The 13,853-nt window shown below is 36.3% G+C and overlaps 2 protein-coding genes and 1 long non-coding RNA gene across 3 annotated transcripts; all 3 read left to right on the top strand.

Annotated features, from left to right (window-relative positions):
• The first annotated feature begins 1,864 nt into the window (after positions 1-1,864).
• LOC103476170 (putative E3 ubiquitin-protein ligase RNF144A-A) lies at positions 1,865-4,024 on the top strand. Its single transcript, XM_017308523.2, has 4 exons — positions 1,865-2,023; positions 2,146-2,246; positions 3,043-3,198; positions 3,294-4,024. The coding sequence occupies exons 1-4, from the start codon at positions 1,948-1,950 to the stop codon at positions 3,723-3,725; spliced, it is 765 nt and encodes a 254-aa protein (XP_017164012.2). The 5' UTR covers positions 1,865-1,947; the 3' UTR covers positions 3,726-4,024.
• A 5,746-nt stretch (positions 4,025-9,770) lies between these two features.
• LOC145548583 (uncharacterized) lies at positions 9,771-10,947 on the top strand. Its single transcript, XR_014084581.1, has 5 exons — positions 9,771-9,976; positions 10,077-10,192; positions 10,387-10,457; positions 10,560-10,685; positions 10,852-10,947. It is a non-coding gene; the product is annotated as an uncharacterized LOC145548583 (long non-coding RNA).
• A 687-nt stretch (positions 10,948-11,634) lies between these two features.
• On the top strand, positions 11,635-12,540 carry LOC145548889 (ubiquitin carboxyl-terminal hydrolase 43-like). Its single transcript, XM_081599966.1, has 6 exons — positions 11,635-11,760; positions 11,835-11,963; positions 12,068-12,102; positions 12,184-12,221; positions 12,294-12,434; positions 12,527-12,540. The coding sequence occupies exons 1-6, from the start codon at positions 11,701-11,703 to the stop codon at positions 12,538-12,540; spliced, it is 417 nt and encodes a 138-aa protein (XP_081456092.1). The 5' UTR covers positions 11,635-11,700.
• Positions 12,541-13,853: the final 1,313 nt, after the last annotated feature.

Below are 13,853 nucleotides of genomic sequence, written 5' to 3'. Positions count from 1 at the left end.
AATTACCAAAATATATCTGCTCAGATCCATTCACTTTTTTGTTTAGCAATTTTAAGCCACGCCTCTGTCGTCATAAATAAAAGCTCTCCCTGCCGCTCAGTCACTTCACGTTACAGCTTTAATCCCTGAGTAGAGATTAAAGACATCAAAAGAAGAAGCCATGGTTTGCCAGGTCCTCATCTGTTTTGAACAGAACAGGAAACTACCGATTGAGGTGTGTAAACAAGAAGCGGATCTGGCTATCACTCCTGTGAGCAAACTGAAGGAAAAAATACAGGAGCGACGCCCAGAAGCAGGTAAATACACCTGCTGAGAAATTATCATTTCAAATTTATTGATACGTGGAGCAGATTAAGTGACGAGATGAAGTTTAAAAAAACGATTTTCAGTTTTAAAATCCACAATTATGACTTATGTGAGACATTAGATGCTATTTGTTCTAAACAGTTTTAAACAATTTAAGATACTAGGTGTGTGCAATTTGTCTGATGAGATGACAGGCTGTATAAGTAACTTGAGCTGTGATTGCATCAAATATGAACGATTTGATTTATTTTAGGTTTTATAGGGCATTTTCTTAGGAAACAAAATCCACTCTTGTTTGTTTTGGACATCATCTTACTGTGTCTTTCGGTTTTGTTTTACGCCAAGGTCCTTCTTTAAAATGAACGTGATTTATTTCATTTTAAATTTCCACTAATATGTGCGCATGTGTTTCTTTGCAGAAAAGGACAAAATGGGTCTGATCTACAAAACCAAAACCCTGGAAGACGAGCACAAGTTGGCTGAATACGGAATCAAGCACAAGTCTGAGATCCACGCAGTGATTCGCTGTGACGGAGGCCTGGAGCTCATCTTCCCCGACTCAGCTCCACTCTGATTCACTCAAACCGGACATCTGCCTCCACTGCATAAATTTCCTCCTGTTTCTTGAAAAGATAATGCGTCATTATAATACATAAGTGAAGTATGGTCGTGAAGATTATAATAATTATCAAAATCTTCCATCAGTTTGAAGTGTTTTGATGTTACTCTGCGCTGTTAAACCCGTTTAGAAAGCTGCTGTCTACAACCACAGAGACAAGACAAAGATAATATATCTCTATTTGTGAAAATGTGAAAAAATATAAAATAAAATAAAATCTGTAAAGTGAAAACAAAAATGAATACGCCCAGTCATTCTTATGCATTATTGTTGTTTTTCACCCTAAAGCCCTTAGAAGAAAATCTCATCAATAGAAGTCTGATCACAGCATTCCCGCATCAACCATTTGTCCCTTTATTTTTATTTATTCATAATCATCTGTCATTATTGAATTGTTTCTTATTGTTCTTGGTTATGTGTGTGCGTGCGTGTTTGTAAAGCTATTGGAATAAATGAATTAATCGTAATGATATTTGGTCGAAAATAAATCTATTATTCCCTCAAGTGAATAATTACTGAGGTTTGGTGACTTTTTTTTCACACGCCTTTATTGTAGATAAACCTTTGATCAATTCAATGTAAAATAAAAAGTGATGATACATGTAAACTGTAAATCAGTTTGAATGCTTTTGCGCTTGCTTTTGTCTGCATATGTTTGATGCTCAAAAATGAAGGTTGTACCAAATATTACGATCATTGTCAGATTATTCATTCTTCTTCATAAACTGTGTATTACTTAGTTTTTATGAAGTTAAGGCATGATCAATAAAAGTTATTACCTAATATTTACCCTATTTATGGTAGTGATTTTTCCACTGTTCATTAAATATCATCCATCCATCTATCCATTAACCTGCTCTTCTCTGTAGGCGTATCTTCAGCGATCAGCTGCAAAGCGAAAGTCACATGACTTGTAAAGAATAACCGGGGTCAAAATCGAAAGAGTTTCCTTCTATTAGACCAAATACAATATAAAGCAGATTGTTTTCTGCATCGCAGGAGAAGTAAAGAAATCTTTCAAGATGAACTCTAAAACTAAGCGCTACAACCTGAGCGACTCTACCATCCGACTTGTGGAAGAAGAGGATCAGTTTGACTGTGTGTGGCTCGTTTTGTTTCATCAACGCTGTAGCTATAAGTTTTCATTGAATTTGTAATATTGTTTACAGTATGCATAGTTTGTATTTAAATATGCCGGAGGATCTCATGTGTTTCTGCAGTTCTGTGTGAAGGTTTTGATTCCCCGAGAGCCCGGATGTCCTGCGGACATGTGGTGACCCCGATGTCTCTCATGAAGTGGTGCCAACAGTTGCTCAAACAGGTGGAATATGACCGTGACCTCACATTCAGCCCGAAAATAGAAAAAAAAAAAAAAAGAGAGAGAGACAGTTGTAAGCCAGTTTCGTGGAACTATCTTATTCTGAGTCAGATGAAAAGTAATTAGGTTTCGTGTTTCCTGATGTTTATTTTCCACATATATATTCCAGAACAGAATGATGCCGGCAGCTATTTTTTTTCGGATCTAGTTTTCTGGTCATTAAATCCTTTTTAAATCTAATTTTCCACAAATATTAAAATCTTATTGAAGAAAATGTATATATCCTCTTTTTAAATTTTCTTCATTAAGATATTGTTTGCTTTATTTGAGTTGTAGATACCCGACGTCCAACGTACAAAAACAGAGAATAACCAAAAACAAAACCTGCGCAAATCTTTTAATTATATATTTTGACATATATTTAGGACTGTAATTCTAATAAAATTCATAATTTTTGCTTTTATTGTGAATGTAAAATGTGAAATATTTTACTCTGATGTGTAAATCAGTCAAAATATGTTTAGCTTATTTATCTTCAACAGATTCACTGTTAAAAAAATGAAAGTTAACTTTCCAAAAACAAGTTATGATTTGTGAAATTTAAAACACCGTGCCATTAATTATCACAGTATTTTCTGTGTTGACATAAAACATTTTAGCAGTGTGTTTTGATGGAGTAACATTGGCAGAATATTGACAACTGGTTAAAAGGAAGTGAAGAATATGCTTATCACTTATTGTTGAACTTACAGTGTTTTTACCTTTAATCCTGATTATTTCTGTGATTGTGTAAATAAAGGGAAAATCCAGATTTGTGTGCGGTCAGTCTGGCTGTAATGCTGAGTGGTCTTATCAGGAGGTTTGCAAAATGGCCCTGCTGACCCCTGAAGAAATGAAGAACTTTGAGACGCTGATGGCCCTGAATGCTGCCGCTGGAAATCCTAACACAAAGTTTGTAAGTATTTTATTAATGACGTTTTGATAACTGCACACAGGCTTGAATCTGACTCAAATCCTTCTGTCCCCCCTCTCTCATCACACTCCTGACAGTGTCCAGGCTGCATGACTCCTGTGACCAGAGGGAGCAGCTCAAACCTCTATGTCTGCTGCCAAGTGTGCTCAGCAAAGACCGGACACAGCTTTGGGTTCTGCTGGCAGTGTCTGAGGGAGTGGAAAGGTCAACAGCCTCGATCCGACCGCTGCGAAAACGACGACTGCCACAATTCTGCCCTGAAGACGCTGAGAGAGTGTCCAGAAGTTAAAATTGACAAAGTCAAAGGCTGTCCGTCGGTCCGTGCCTGCCCCACCTGCGGCTCACTGATCCAACACACTGGGATAGGATGCAAAACCGTTATATGTCCCCGATGTAAGATGTCGTTTTGTTTTGGCTGCCTAAAGAGTGGTTACTGTGGTATTTCTGATATTTGTTCCGGTGGCATTACTCCTAGGCAGACGTTTATTCCTGTGTGGCAGAGGAAATGATGTGATTCATAAGCTACCACTGTTTGTTATTTACCTGGTTGTTCTTGCTACTCATGTATATTCTTTAAAATCCAACATTTGCAACAATTTGAACAATCTTTGTACTCTGCTTACTACAAAGTAGCTTCCAAATAAATCTTGTCATGTTGTGAAATGTATTATTATGAAACTACAACAGATGAAACACCCATTAAAGGATGTCCACAAGAATATGTAGCTTTTTGTGCTGTTTGACGTCTCTATTATTGTATTTGCATCAAGTAATCATATCACATTGTATGACTCTTATGTATTCTTCATTAAGCAATCTTTGTCATTTGATTGTATTTTTGCGATAGTGCAAACTCAAAATCAGGAATTGTTGAACAAATAAAAATTTTGCTATTGTTTGGCTAAATAAAGAGTTAAACTTAATCCAAATCAATCAATCAAACAAATTTTATTTGTATAGTACATTTCAGCAGCAAGGCATTTCAAGATGCTTTACGTAATTAAAAAACAAAATAAAAACAGCATGTGACATTGAATAAACAGTAAGAAAGAGAAAGAGATTTTTGAAAAAAAAAAAAAAAGATTTTTAAAAAGAGATAAAAACAGACTTTTGTTACGGAATTTAAGCGCCTGTTGTCACCGGACTCCGCCGTCCGTGTATTATCCAGGCCCCCGTCGCCTAACAGGACAAGGTCTCCAAACTTGCAGCACCAGGCTCCGTCCACCTGTCACGCGAATTTTTGCGCTAGGACTTTGCTGTCCTACACGGATTTTTGTGCACTGATTTTGTTAGTCTAAAATTTACAGGGTTTTTCTGTGCGATCGATGACCCTCAATCACTCGCCACTTTTACATAAATAGATAAAAAGTAAAGAAAAACATTAAAAACATCAAAGACATCAAAAACCCGCACTCTAACCCTAATTTAGCCATAAGCAACTCTAAACAGGTTGGTTAAATCATTTTCAATTATTCAGTTTGAATAATAAATGTTTGAAAAATAAATGTAAAGAAGTGTCAAAGGTTATTGCATAAATTATGTATATTGATGTGTAAGAAGTGATAATCTAAGACTTCATTTGGTCTAGCTGTCGTGATCCGTGTTTCTATGTGTTTATTTTTGCGTTTCTGTGTGATCCTGTTCCCTGTGAGTCCCGTCTCTGCGTCTTCCCCCGTTGATTGTCTCCCAGGTGTGTCTCGTTCCCTTGATTACCCCGTGTGTATTTAGTCTCACCTGTTGTCTCTGTTCTTCGTCGGATCCTCGTCATACTATGTTGCCTGTTTCCCCTTGTTGTTCCCTGTTGTTCCTCGTGTGGCTTATCATTAAATTTATCATTTTTCACTACATCCTGGGTCTACCTGCGTCCACTTCATCACCGCAACCAACCAATTCGTGACACTAGCAAACTCAAACAAATTTAAGTTATAATCTTAAGAATATCTTGTGTTTATGTGGTTATAAGCGAAGTTTAATTTCTGTATTGATGACTTGTCTCTCCTCTCGGCTTCCCCTTTCTCAGGTTTCACTCTCTGATCGCCACATGATATCAAAGCAGACCACACATGCATTTAATTTTATTACCACATAAATTATTTCAGTAAATTAGTCCTAAATCTGAAATTCTCTACATACATAGTTTTATTACATGCAGAAACCTTTATTTTTTTGGTAATTTTGTAGATTTAAAAATCACTTGAAAATCACTTGAAATTTTTAAATGAGACCTCAGGAATATATTTTAATTGAGAAATATTATGGTATGGTCATGTTATGGTACACTGCTATGGGGAAGTATTCTGAGTTGTGGCAGCCTTCACTTGGCTGTCAGCGAAGAGTGCCACGAAAGGTTTTTACTAAAGAGGCTGGCTGTTCACAGACTGCTATGTTCAAGTATTTTGATGGGAAGTTTAGTGGACAGATAAAGAGTGATAGAAAAAAACACACACAAGCAGCAGGGATAACAACAGATTCACAGGATGTAGAGTGAAGTCCAAGTCAGTGTTCAAAGAGCCATAACACAAAATGTATCCAGGACATGGGCCACAACTGTTGTGTTCCTTGTGACTTCTGCACCAAAGAAAACTGCAGACATGTCTTACATGGGTGAAGGGAAAAGACAACTAGAATATTATTCAGTGGCTTATAGGGGCTCACTTATAGGCTTAAAGTCTTGTTTTCACATGAAGCAAATTTTGCATTTCATTTGGAAATCAAGGTACTGAGGAAGTCGATAAGTTTCTTGACATGAATTGTGACGTTTCCACAGTCAGTGATCGTGAACTACTGGCAGGGGTGGGGTATAGGGGGGGAAAGTGATGACAATTCTAGGGGCCCTGACCAACAGGGCCCTCCACAATTTAATTATTTACTTTTTGTTCATAGAAAAAAAAATCGGGCCCTGTCAATTACAAAATTAATCATATTGTATTTTCAAATATTGTTTAACCGTCCGCATTAAATGGTTCGTTCCTGCTTGGAGCGCTTCACTGTGACACTGTTAGCAGCAGACAGTGGAAGACACGAACGATTGTGGCAGTTACTATGCTGCTAAGAAAAGTTATAAAATCAGGTTTTCAAAAAAGAGAGAGACAGAGGGAGAGAAAAAGGCTAGCATATAATGAATTAAGGAAAAAAAATTACCAGCATATTCAACTTGTCCCTTGTACCTTTTACCACTTAACAACAGACGAGTCAGTCAGCAGCTCTAACCCACGTCCCTCCTGACCCGTCCTCTCCTGAGTGAAATTAAAGCTGTAAAGTATGTAACTTTTATAAACATATTTTTTTCACATATTTTTTTAAAACTGTCATGTTGTGACAGTATGGCATGAGAAGTAATCTGTGAAAAATCTATTTCCTCTGCCTTCTCCCAGTGCTCTGTAAAAACAACCAATCAGAGGCAGGAGAGTTTTAGTGCTGTCAATCACAAACAGAATGTTGCATTACTTTAGCTAGCAATAGTAGTTCAGGAAGGAGATGGAGGAGATTGATTGTTTTCACAGATTATCTGTCTCATAACAAACTGCTACGAGATGGTGACAGCTTTAACAAATATGGAGAAAATATATTTTTTATTAAAGTTATGTACTGCAGCTTGAATAAAATGCAACTACATAGCATTTTTAAGAAGTTTGGATTGCTTTATGCATATTTTGCACATTGCTTTTGACTGTTGCTCCTGGGGAGAGACATTAAGAAAAAATTTAAGCAACCTACTTGCATACTGAATGTGGACTGTTGGATGTAAATTCATGAGCAGTAAATATTGGACCAAAGATAGCAAGGCAGTTGCCAACCTTTACAATTGTGACGCTTCACAAATAGACTCAAAAAATTGTAACAGCAGCTGCGCAGGGGGGCCCAAACAAATTTTTTGTCAGGGGGCCCAAGATTCCTGGCAGCGCCCCTGCCTACCGGTGTTTATCTGTGTTATATCAAGTTCAAATTCAGTTCAATCTTCTAACAGGAATTTTTAGAGGACTCTCTGGTGATAAACTTTATGGAGATGCTGATTATTTAATTTCCCAGCAGGACCTGGCACCTGCCCACGCTGTCAAAATAAAACCTACTGGTTTTAATTACCGTAGTATAACGGTTCTGGTAACAGTGATACAATAGTATCACTGTTCTGGAGTGGTTAGATAACTGACCTGACCTAAACTTGATAGCAAATTTATGGTAGTCGAGAAAAAACGTCACCAGATCCAACAACTTAAAAGACCAGAATGCCGTTATACAAACTTGGTAATCAGTTTGATAAATTGCAACAATCAATATGTTCAAAATTAATTGTCCTTGATATGTTTGTTTAGTATAACTTACACCCAACTGGACAAAAAGGTCCCAGAAACAACCACATCACTGAGCAGGGAAAAAGATTTTGATAAGATGGAGTGAGAATATATTTTCTTTACATCACACAGATTTGGTTTTGGGTCCAACTTAATTAAAGTAATCAGATTAATAAGCACTGACTCCACAGTCTCCCCTGAACCTGCTTTTCTTCATTCTACTGGCAAAAGCTAATGATGTGGAAGGAAGCATAATCATCACTCAACATTTAGTTTGAACCACTAAAGAAGACAAAGATGCCGCCATGCTTTTAATATTATTTATGTCAAACTCTGATTCTTCTGAAGTGAAGGTCACTAGAGGATACAGGTAACATTCTTCAGATCTGTCAATGTTTAATTTTGGAGAACCAAAACTGTAAACTGGTCAAACCTTCCTGATTGTAGTAAAACCTCCATGTGATTTTTTTCTGCTTCAACATCTAGTGCATTCTAAGACGATGTTCTGCACAAATTTGACGTGAGCTGCTGTTTCCGTTTTTAAATCTGAAACCAGTCTGTGCACTCTCTTCTAACATCATTGAGGCTTTTTTATCCACAGCTGCTGTTCTCTTATTTGAAGTCATTCTCTCTAAACAGGGAGGAAAGTGTGCATGAAAACCTCAGTAGCTTTTGAAATACTCGTTCCAGTCAGTCTGGCATCAAGAAGCCATGTTCAAGGTCGCTGAAAATAACTCTTCCTCATTCTGATGATGACTGGGAACTTTATCAGTTCACCTTAAATGCACCCAGGTCACTGTTTCATACAAAGCTGCTGCCACGTTATTGATTGACTCTACTCTTATTTATAGTCATATTCATTAAATTATAACCTGTGTACAGATGAGGACTCTTTGTGAGACTGAAAGTACCTTTTAAAAATAACCATTAAGTAGGTATTAAACATACTTTTCATCAAGCCAACATTTTTGTGTTATGTTTAGTAATTTTTTTTAAGGTCTGGTGTAATATTCAAATTTTAAATGTAATTTTTTTGTCACCTGGAAGTGGAAAATTATCATAATTAACAGAAATGTAGGCTTTTGGACATTCATCTGTGTGTAATAAACCATCTTATTTTTCAAAGATTTGCACCGAACCAAGTGTTTCCTTCAGGTTCCGGGTTTGATTCCCAGCCTGTGGTCTTTCTGCATGACGTTTGCATGTTCTCCCTGTGCATGTGTGGGTTACTAATAATGGTTACATTATGTATAAAACATGATTGTCAGGTTAATTGGTCTACCTAAATTCTCCCTATGAGTGTGTGTGCATGGTTGTTTGTCCTGTGTGTCTCTGTGTTGTCCTACAACAGACCAGCGACCTGTCCAGGGTGACCCCGCCTCTCGCCCGAATTGTGGCGATAAGCACCAGCAACGGTCCTGACCCCAGTAGAGACAAGGGTCAAGTATTTTCAGGTACTTTCCAGCTTTAATTTTGTTTGTTTGTTGTAAAAACATTTGTATCTCATTCTTTTTCTTTCTTTTGCCTTCACTGTTACGACAGGGGTTGTAAATCTCTTGGCATTTGAAATCTCTATTTGTGTGTGTCATTGCAGTTTTAATGTGCATTTTAGTTTTTCTCTTTCTTTTGCCCTCAAAGAGACATCCTTGAATATCTCTTTCACAAACTCTTGAATCAAATCAAAATCAAATTAAATTTTATTTGTATAACACATTTCAGCAGCAAGGCACTTCAAAGTACTTTAAATCATTAAACACAAAAACACAGAGTCATGCAACATTGGCTAAACAGTATTATTGTTTATGTTCCATAAGCAACTCTAAACAGGTGGGTTTTAAAAAAGAGATATTCAAGACTCTGACAGACTCTTCTTGAAACACTAATGTAAAAAAAGAAGAGAAAAGAAAGAACAATAGATAATTAATCTCAGTTTTGTTAACAGCAAATTTTGACAATTTCTTATGGAAGAAAAAATTGTCTGGTCATTCGTCCCCCTGAAATCCCAACATCCCCAAACCTTGTAGCTGTCATAACTCATTTAAGAGAATATGAACTGGATTCTAACTTGTGAACATTCATGACTTTATCAGTGTTTATCAGCTGAATGAAATGTTTTAGTTGCAAAGTGAAAGAGAAAGCTGCTGTTTTCTGACTCCCTCTCTCTGCGCTCATAGGAGTGCCTCTAACTGTTTGTTTATTTCAGCGATGGCTCAGCAATCATTTCTACGACGGCAAGGTGAAGAAAAGCCGTATCAGTCGTTAGTGATTCATTATGAAGGAAGGTAAGGCCTCCATGCTGAGCTGCTAATATTTATTTGTTTAAATGTCTTTTATTAATGTTGTTCCATAACAAATCGTCCCACAGACATTAAGTACCACGGGTTGAGAAACCAAGGAGCAACATGTTACCTGAACAGCATTCTGCAGGCTCTGTTCATGACCAGAGAGTTCAGAGAGGCTGTTAAAAGGTTAGTGAGTAAATCAAAAAGCATTTTTTGTGTAGGAAGAATATTTGGTGTGTTTTTTTTCAATATATATTCTGTATCTCTGACAATATCCTATAAACAGTTGTCCAAAACACCATGAAGACAACATCAATGTTCAACTCCATACTTTGTTTGAGAGTTTAAAAGAAAAAACACCAGAAACCACAGAAGTTACAAAGACGCTGAGAATTGAAAACGGTACGTAATCAGATGCATTTATCAACTGTTAGCTTGTTTCTGAATAAAGGAAGATGTTGTGAATGCTTTATCTTCAACATAAGTCTTGACAAACTTTAGAAGAAACATGGATGAACATGAAATATGAGCTTAAGCATTAAATGTAAACATAAAAATACATAATTTTATGTATCATTCCTCCTTCATTGTCCCAGTGTATGAACAGCAGGATGCTGGTCAGTACCTGGAGAAGATTTGATCTGATGTCAGTGTTGAAGCGTCAGAGGTAAATTACATGAAATCACTTTGGGATCGGTATGGAGAGGGAGCTACAGAGTGTGAATGAAAAATAAAAGCTGCTAGATTTTAAATCAGATTGTATTTTCAGATATTCAAAGGAGAGCTGATTCACAGGACTGTTTGTGTTGAATGTGGCTCACACACTGAAGACAAAGTGCCATTTTTCTTTCTTTCTCTCCCACTGATGGATTCTAAAAATGGAAACTACAATGTGGTAAGAAACAACCTGCAAAATGGAAACCATTGTGTGTGCCACACAAAATTCATAAAAGTCATCTGGAATAGTCAATGATTTACGATTATTACTTATTACTGTGTTGGCAGAGTGCTGGAAAGTACCTAGTGAAGGTTTGTGCAAGTAACACAAAGTGTGTTTCCAGGAGGACGGGATTCAGGAGTTTTTAAAGGACGTAGAGTTTTATGGAGAAGACCAGATGTACTGTGATGAGTGTGAAGACAAACGGGACACTATTGTTGTAAGTAAAGGGAAACTTGTTTTAAGTGTGTGATTAAACAACAACAAAAACAAAACAGATATTTTAACAGTACTAAGAATGCACTGATTAGCTGTTAGCTAAAGACGCAAATAATGAAAAAGAAGCTAAAATAAAAGTTCTGAAGTTTATATTTTATTAGAGTTTGGCAGCATTTAAGACGTCATGACCTGAGTCAAATGTTTTGGATCCACAAGTTTCTCATATTAATTTATCAAATTTTTGACCCATTTCTCCTGAAAGAACTGTCTTTTAAATCAGTTTTTTTGCAGGCTGCCTTGCTCAAGAGTTTGTGATGACCTCTCAAAATACTGACTTTGTTATTCCTAATTAATTGGACAGGATAATTAGAGTTATTGTCCATTTTGGAAGACTAATCTATGCTAAAGCTATAACTACCAGGCCGATTTCTTAGGATGTTGCTTAAATATTTCCATTATATGTTCTCTCCTCATGATGCCATCAGTCTTTTAAAGTGCAACAATATGACGCTAATCCAAAAATTAAAAATAAGTAAATAAATATTAGTGATCCTAGCACACCTGGAACAGAAAGTCTTAGTTTGAGTTAATATCAGGCAGTAAAAAAGGTTGTGTGTCTTTATATACAGTTAATATAGATATCAGCTTTTAACTGCATTGATAATGTTGTTTTTTTATGTAGAAATATGAACTAAAGCGTCATCCAGAGGTTTTGATTTTGCTGCTGAAGAGATTTGAATACAACTACAACCGCATGTCGTACACTAAAGACATCCGTGCTGTGGATGTTTGTTACACCATCAACTTACCTGAGGTATATTTCAGTATATTGTGATTGTTGTACATTTTCTTTCCAGTGTCCAGATTAATGTGTGTTTTGTTGATCAGAACCAGACTTATGAACTGTACGCCTTGGTGGATCACTTTGAGACTCTGAGAGGTGGGCATTACACAGCAACAATCAAACCTGAGGATGAAGACAGATGGTACGAGTTCAATGACTCCAGTGTGACGCTGGTGAGATGATTATCCTACAACCATGGATGGTTTTGACATTAACAATCAATATTTCACCTTTTTATAGCGCAGGGCAAGTTTGACATTGTTCCTTTTATTAACAGGTTGGTAACCAGAGATTCCAGAAAAAGTTTGAGAGGTAAGTAATTGTCCTTCGTTTTGTTCGTCTGTTTATATTTACTGTTTATCATAACCAAAATTTATGTTCTTTATACACCAGATCCCGAAGCGCCCATCTCCTGTTTTACAGAAAGAGAAGTGAGATGAAATGCATTTTACAATAATTTATATTAAGTTCATTTGGTCATAATTTTCTAATATAAATTTCAGATACTGAAGAGGAAGATGAAGGAACAGACGGAGAAGACGACCAGAAAATACTGAGAGACGATGACGAAAGAGAAAACGAGAGAGAAAACGAGAGAGAAAACGAGAGAGAAAACGACAATACAGGGAAAATGACTTCAGACTGTGATAAAAATCACAATCATTTGTATTTTCCTTTGTTAGCTCTGTTACTTTTTGTATTTGCAATTCTCTGGATTGTCATTATTGCCATGAAGGTCCTTCCGAATGAATTTATTCTCTTTGGTTTAATCTTTCTTTTAGGGTTAGCCTTCTTACTTTGGTGGAAATGTATGAAAAAAGACAAAAGATTCGTTTTGTCACAATGTGGCCACCATGTTTGCCCACTTGCTAGTCAGAAATGACTAAATCATGATTCGTCATAGAATTAATCTATCAAGTTAATGAATATCAAATTTAATTAGCTCACAAACACCTGAGAACAAATCCATTAAAAAATGTTACATTTTAACAGAACAAAAATTTAAAGTGCAACATTATGTAGAATGGACTTTTTTGAACTTTACATCGTGTTATAATGTCATTCCTTCATCAAAACATGCCTGGAGTCTTTCTTCATTTTGGGAATCCTTTAATCTCCATGGCAACCTTTCAGCTTTGCAAAACACCTGGTTGGATCGAGCACCGCCATTAAGGTGCAGCTCCACCTTTGAGCTGCAGTTTCTGAGTTTCCACCTCACAGAGAAACTCTTTCCTCTCACTCCCCTCAGTCAGCTCCTTCAAACTAGCTAGCAGTAATTAGCAAGCATCTCATAATGAGCATCAGCTGAGCTCATTATATGAGCCTCTTCTCAGAAAAACACTTTTAAAAACATTGTTAAATGGTTAATAGAGGTTATGATCACTTTCACAACCTTAATAGAGTGTTGTGATCACTTTCTAGAGAAACAGAAACGCAATTTCAAGGCATTGAATTGAAAAGTTTGTTTTCTTTTAAGTCATATTTATATTTATAGCATGTTTAACAACTAAAGGTAACATAGTTATTTGATTGTGCTATGAAATGACACTATGTGCCTGGAAAATACACAATACTGCTCCTCTAAGTTATGACTGCTGTTGTTTCTTCTAATTTCTTCTTGTTTGACTGTATGTAGAATCAACAGATCCAAGTAATCACTTTGCCCCCTTATGATGTTGCATAAGGGGGCAACATCATGTTTAAGGACAGAAACAAATATTTTGGCTTTTATACAAAAGATTTGTATCTTTTGTTTACATGTGAATAAGACATTATACATTGTATTGTGTTTTTCTGTTTCTCTGTCATAAATGCTAAATTATTTTTTTCTTACACACATTATGATTATGAAAAATGTTGGCTGTTTTCTGCTGTATTAATGCTTCACAGTTTGAAAACAATGTGTCTTTATTTTTCACTGATCTAGAGGAAGACAGTTGTTTCCAAAGTCAGGTTAAGTTCTGATTTAAGTGAGGTTTTGTATGATCTTGTCCTCTACAGTAAAAGTAAAGTTTTGCATTACATAAACCTAATTTGCTTATGACATCAACAAAACAAAACAA

This window comes from Poecilia reticulata, chromosome 18 (assembly GCF_904066995.2).
Source record: "Poecilia reticulata chromosome 18, P_reticulata-male-v2, whole genome shotgun sequence".
Taxonomy (NCBI): Eukaryota; Metazoa; Chordata; class Actinopteri; order Cyprinodontiformes; family Poeciliidae; genus Poecilia; species Poecilia reticulata.
Note: the sequence above shows the minus strand (reverse complement) of the source record. Positions and strands in the feature narration are given on the sequence as shown.

Coding starts and splice junctions, on each gene's coding strand:
- LOC103476170 (XM_017308523.2), top strand. CDS start 1,948: ATGAACTCTAAAACTAAGCGCTACAACCTGAGCGACTCTACCATCCGA. Junction 2,247..3,042: donor GCCAACAGTTGCTCAAACAG/GTGGAATATGAC, acceptor GTGTAAATAAAG/GGAAAATCCAGATTTGTGTG. Junction 3,199..3,293: donor GAAATCCTAACACAAAGTTT/GTAAGTATTTTA, acceptor CACTCCTGACAG/TGTCCAGGCTGCATGACTCC.
- LOC145548889 (XM_081599966.1), top strand. CDS start 11,701: ATGTCGTACACTAAAGACATCCGTGCTGTGGATGTTTGTTACACCATC. Junction 12,103..12,183: donor TTCCAGAAAAAGTTTGAGAG/GTAAGTAATTGT, acceptor TTTATACACCAG/ATCCCGAAGCGCCCATCTCC. Junction 12,222..12,293: donor CCTGTTTTACAGAAAGAGAA/GTGAGATGAAAT, acceptor TATAAATTTCAG/ATACTGAAGAGGAAGATGAA.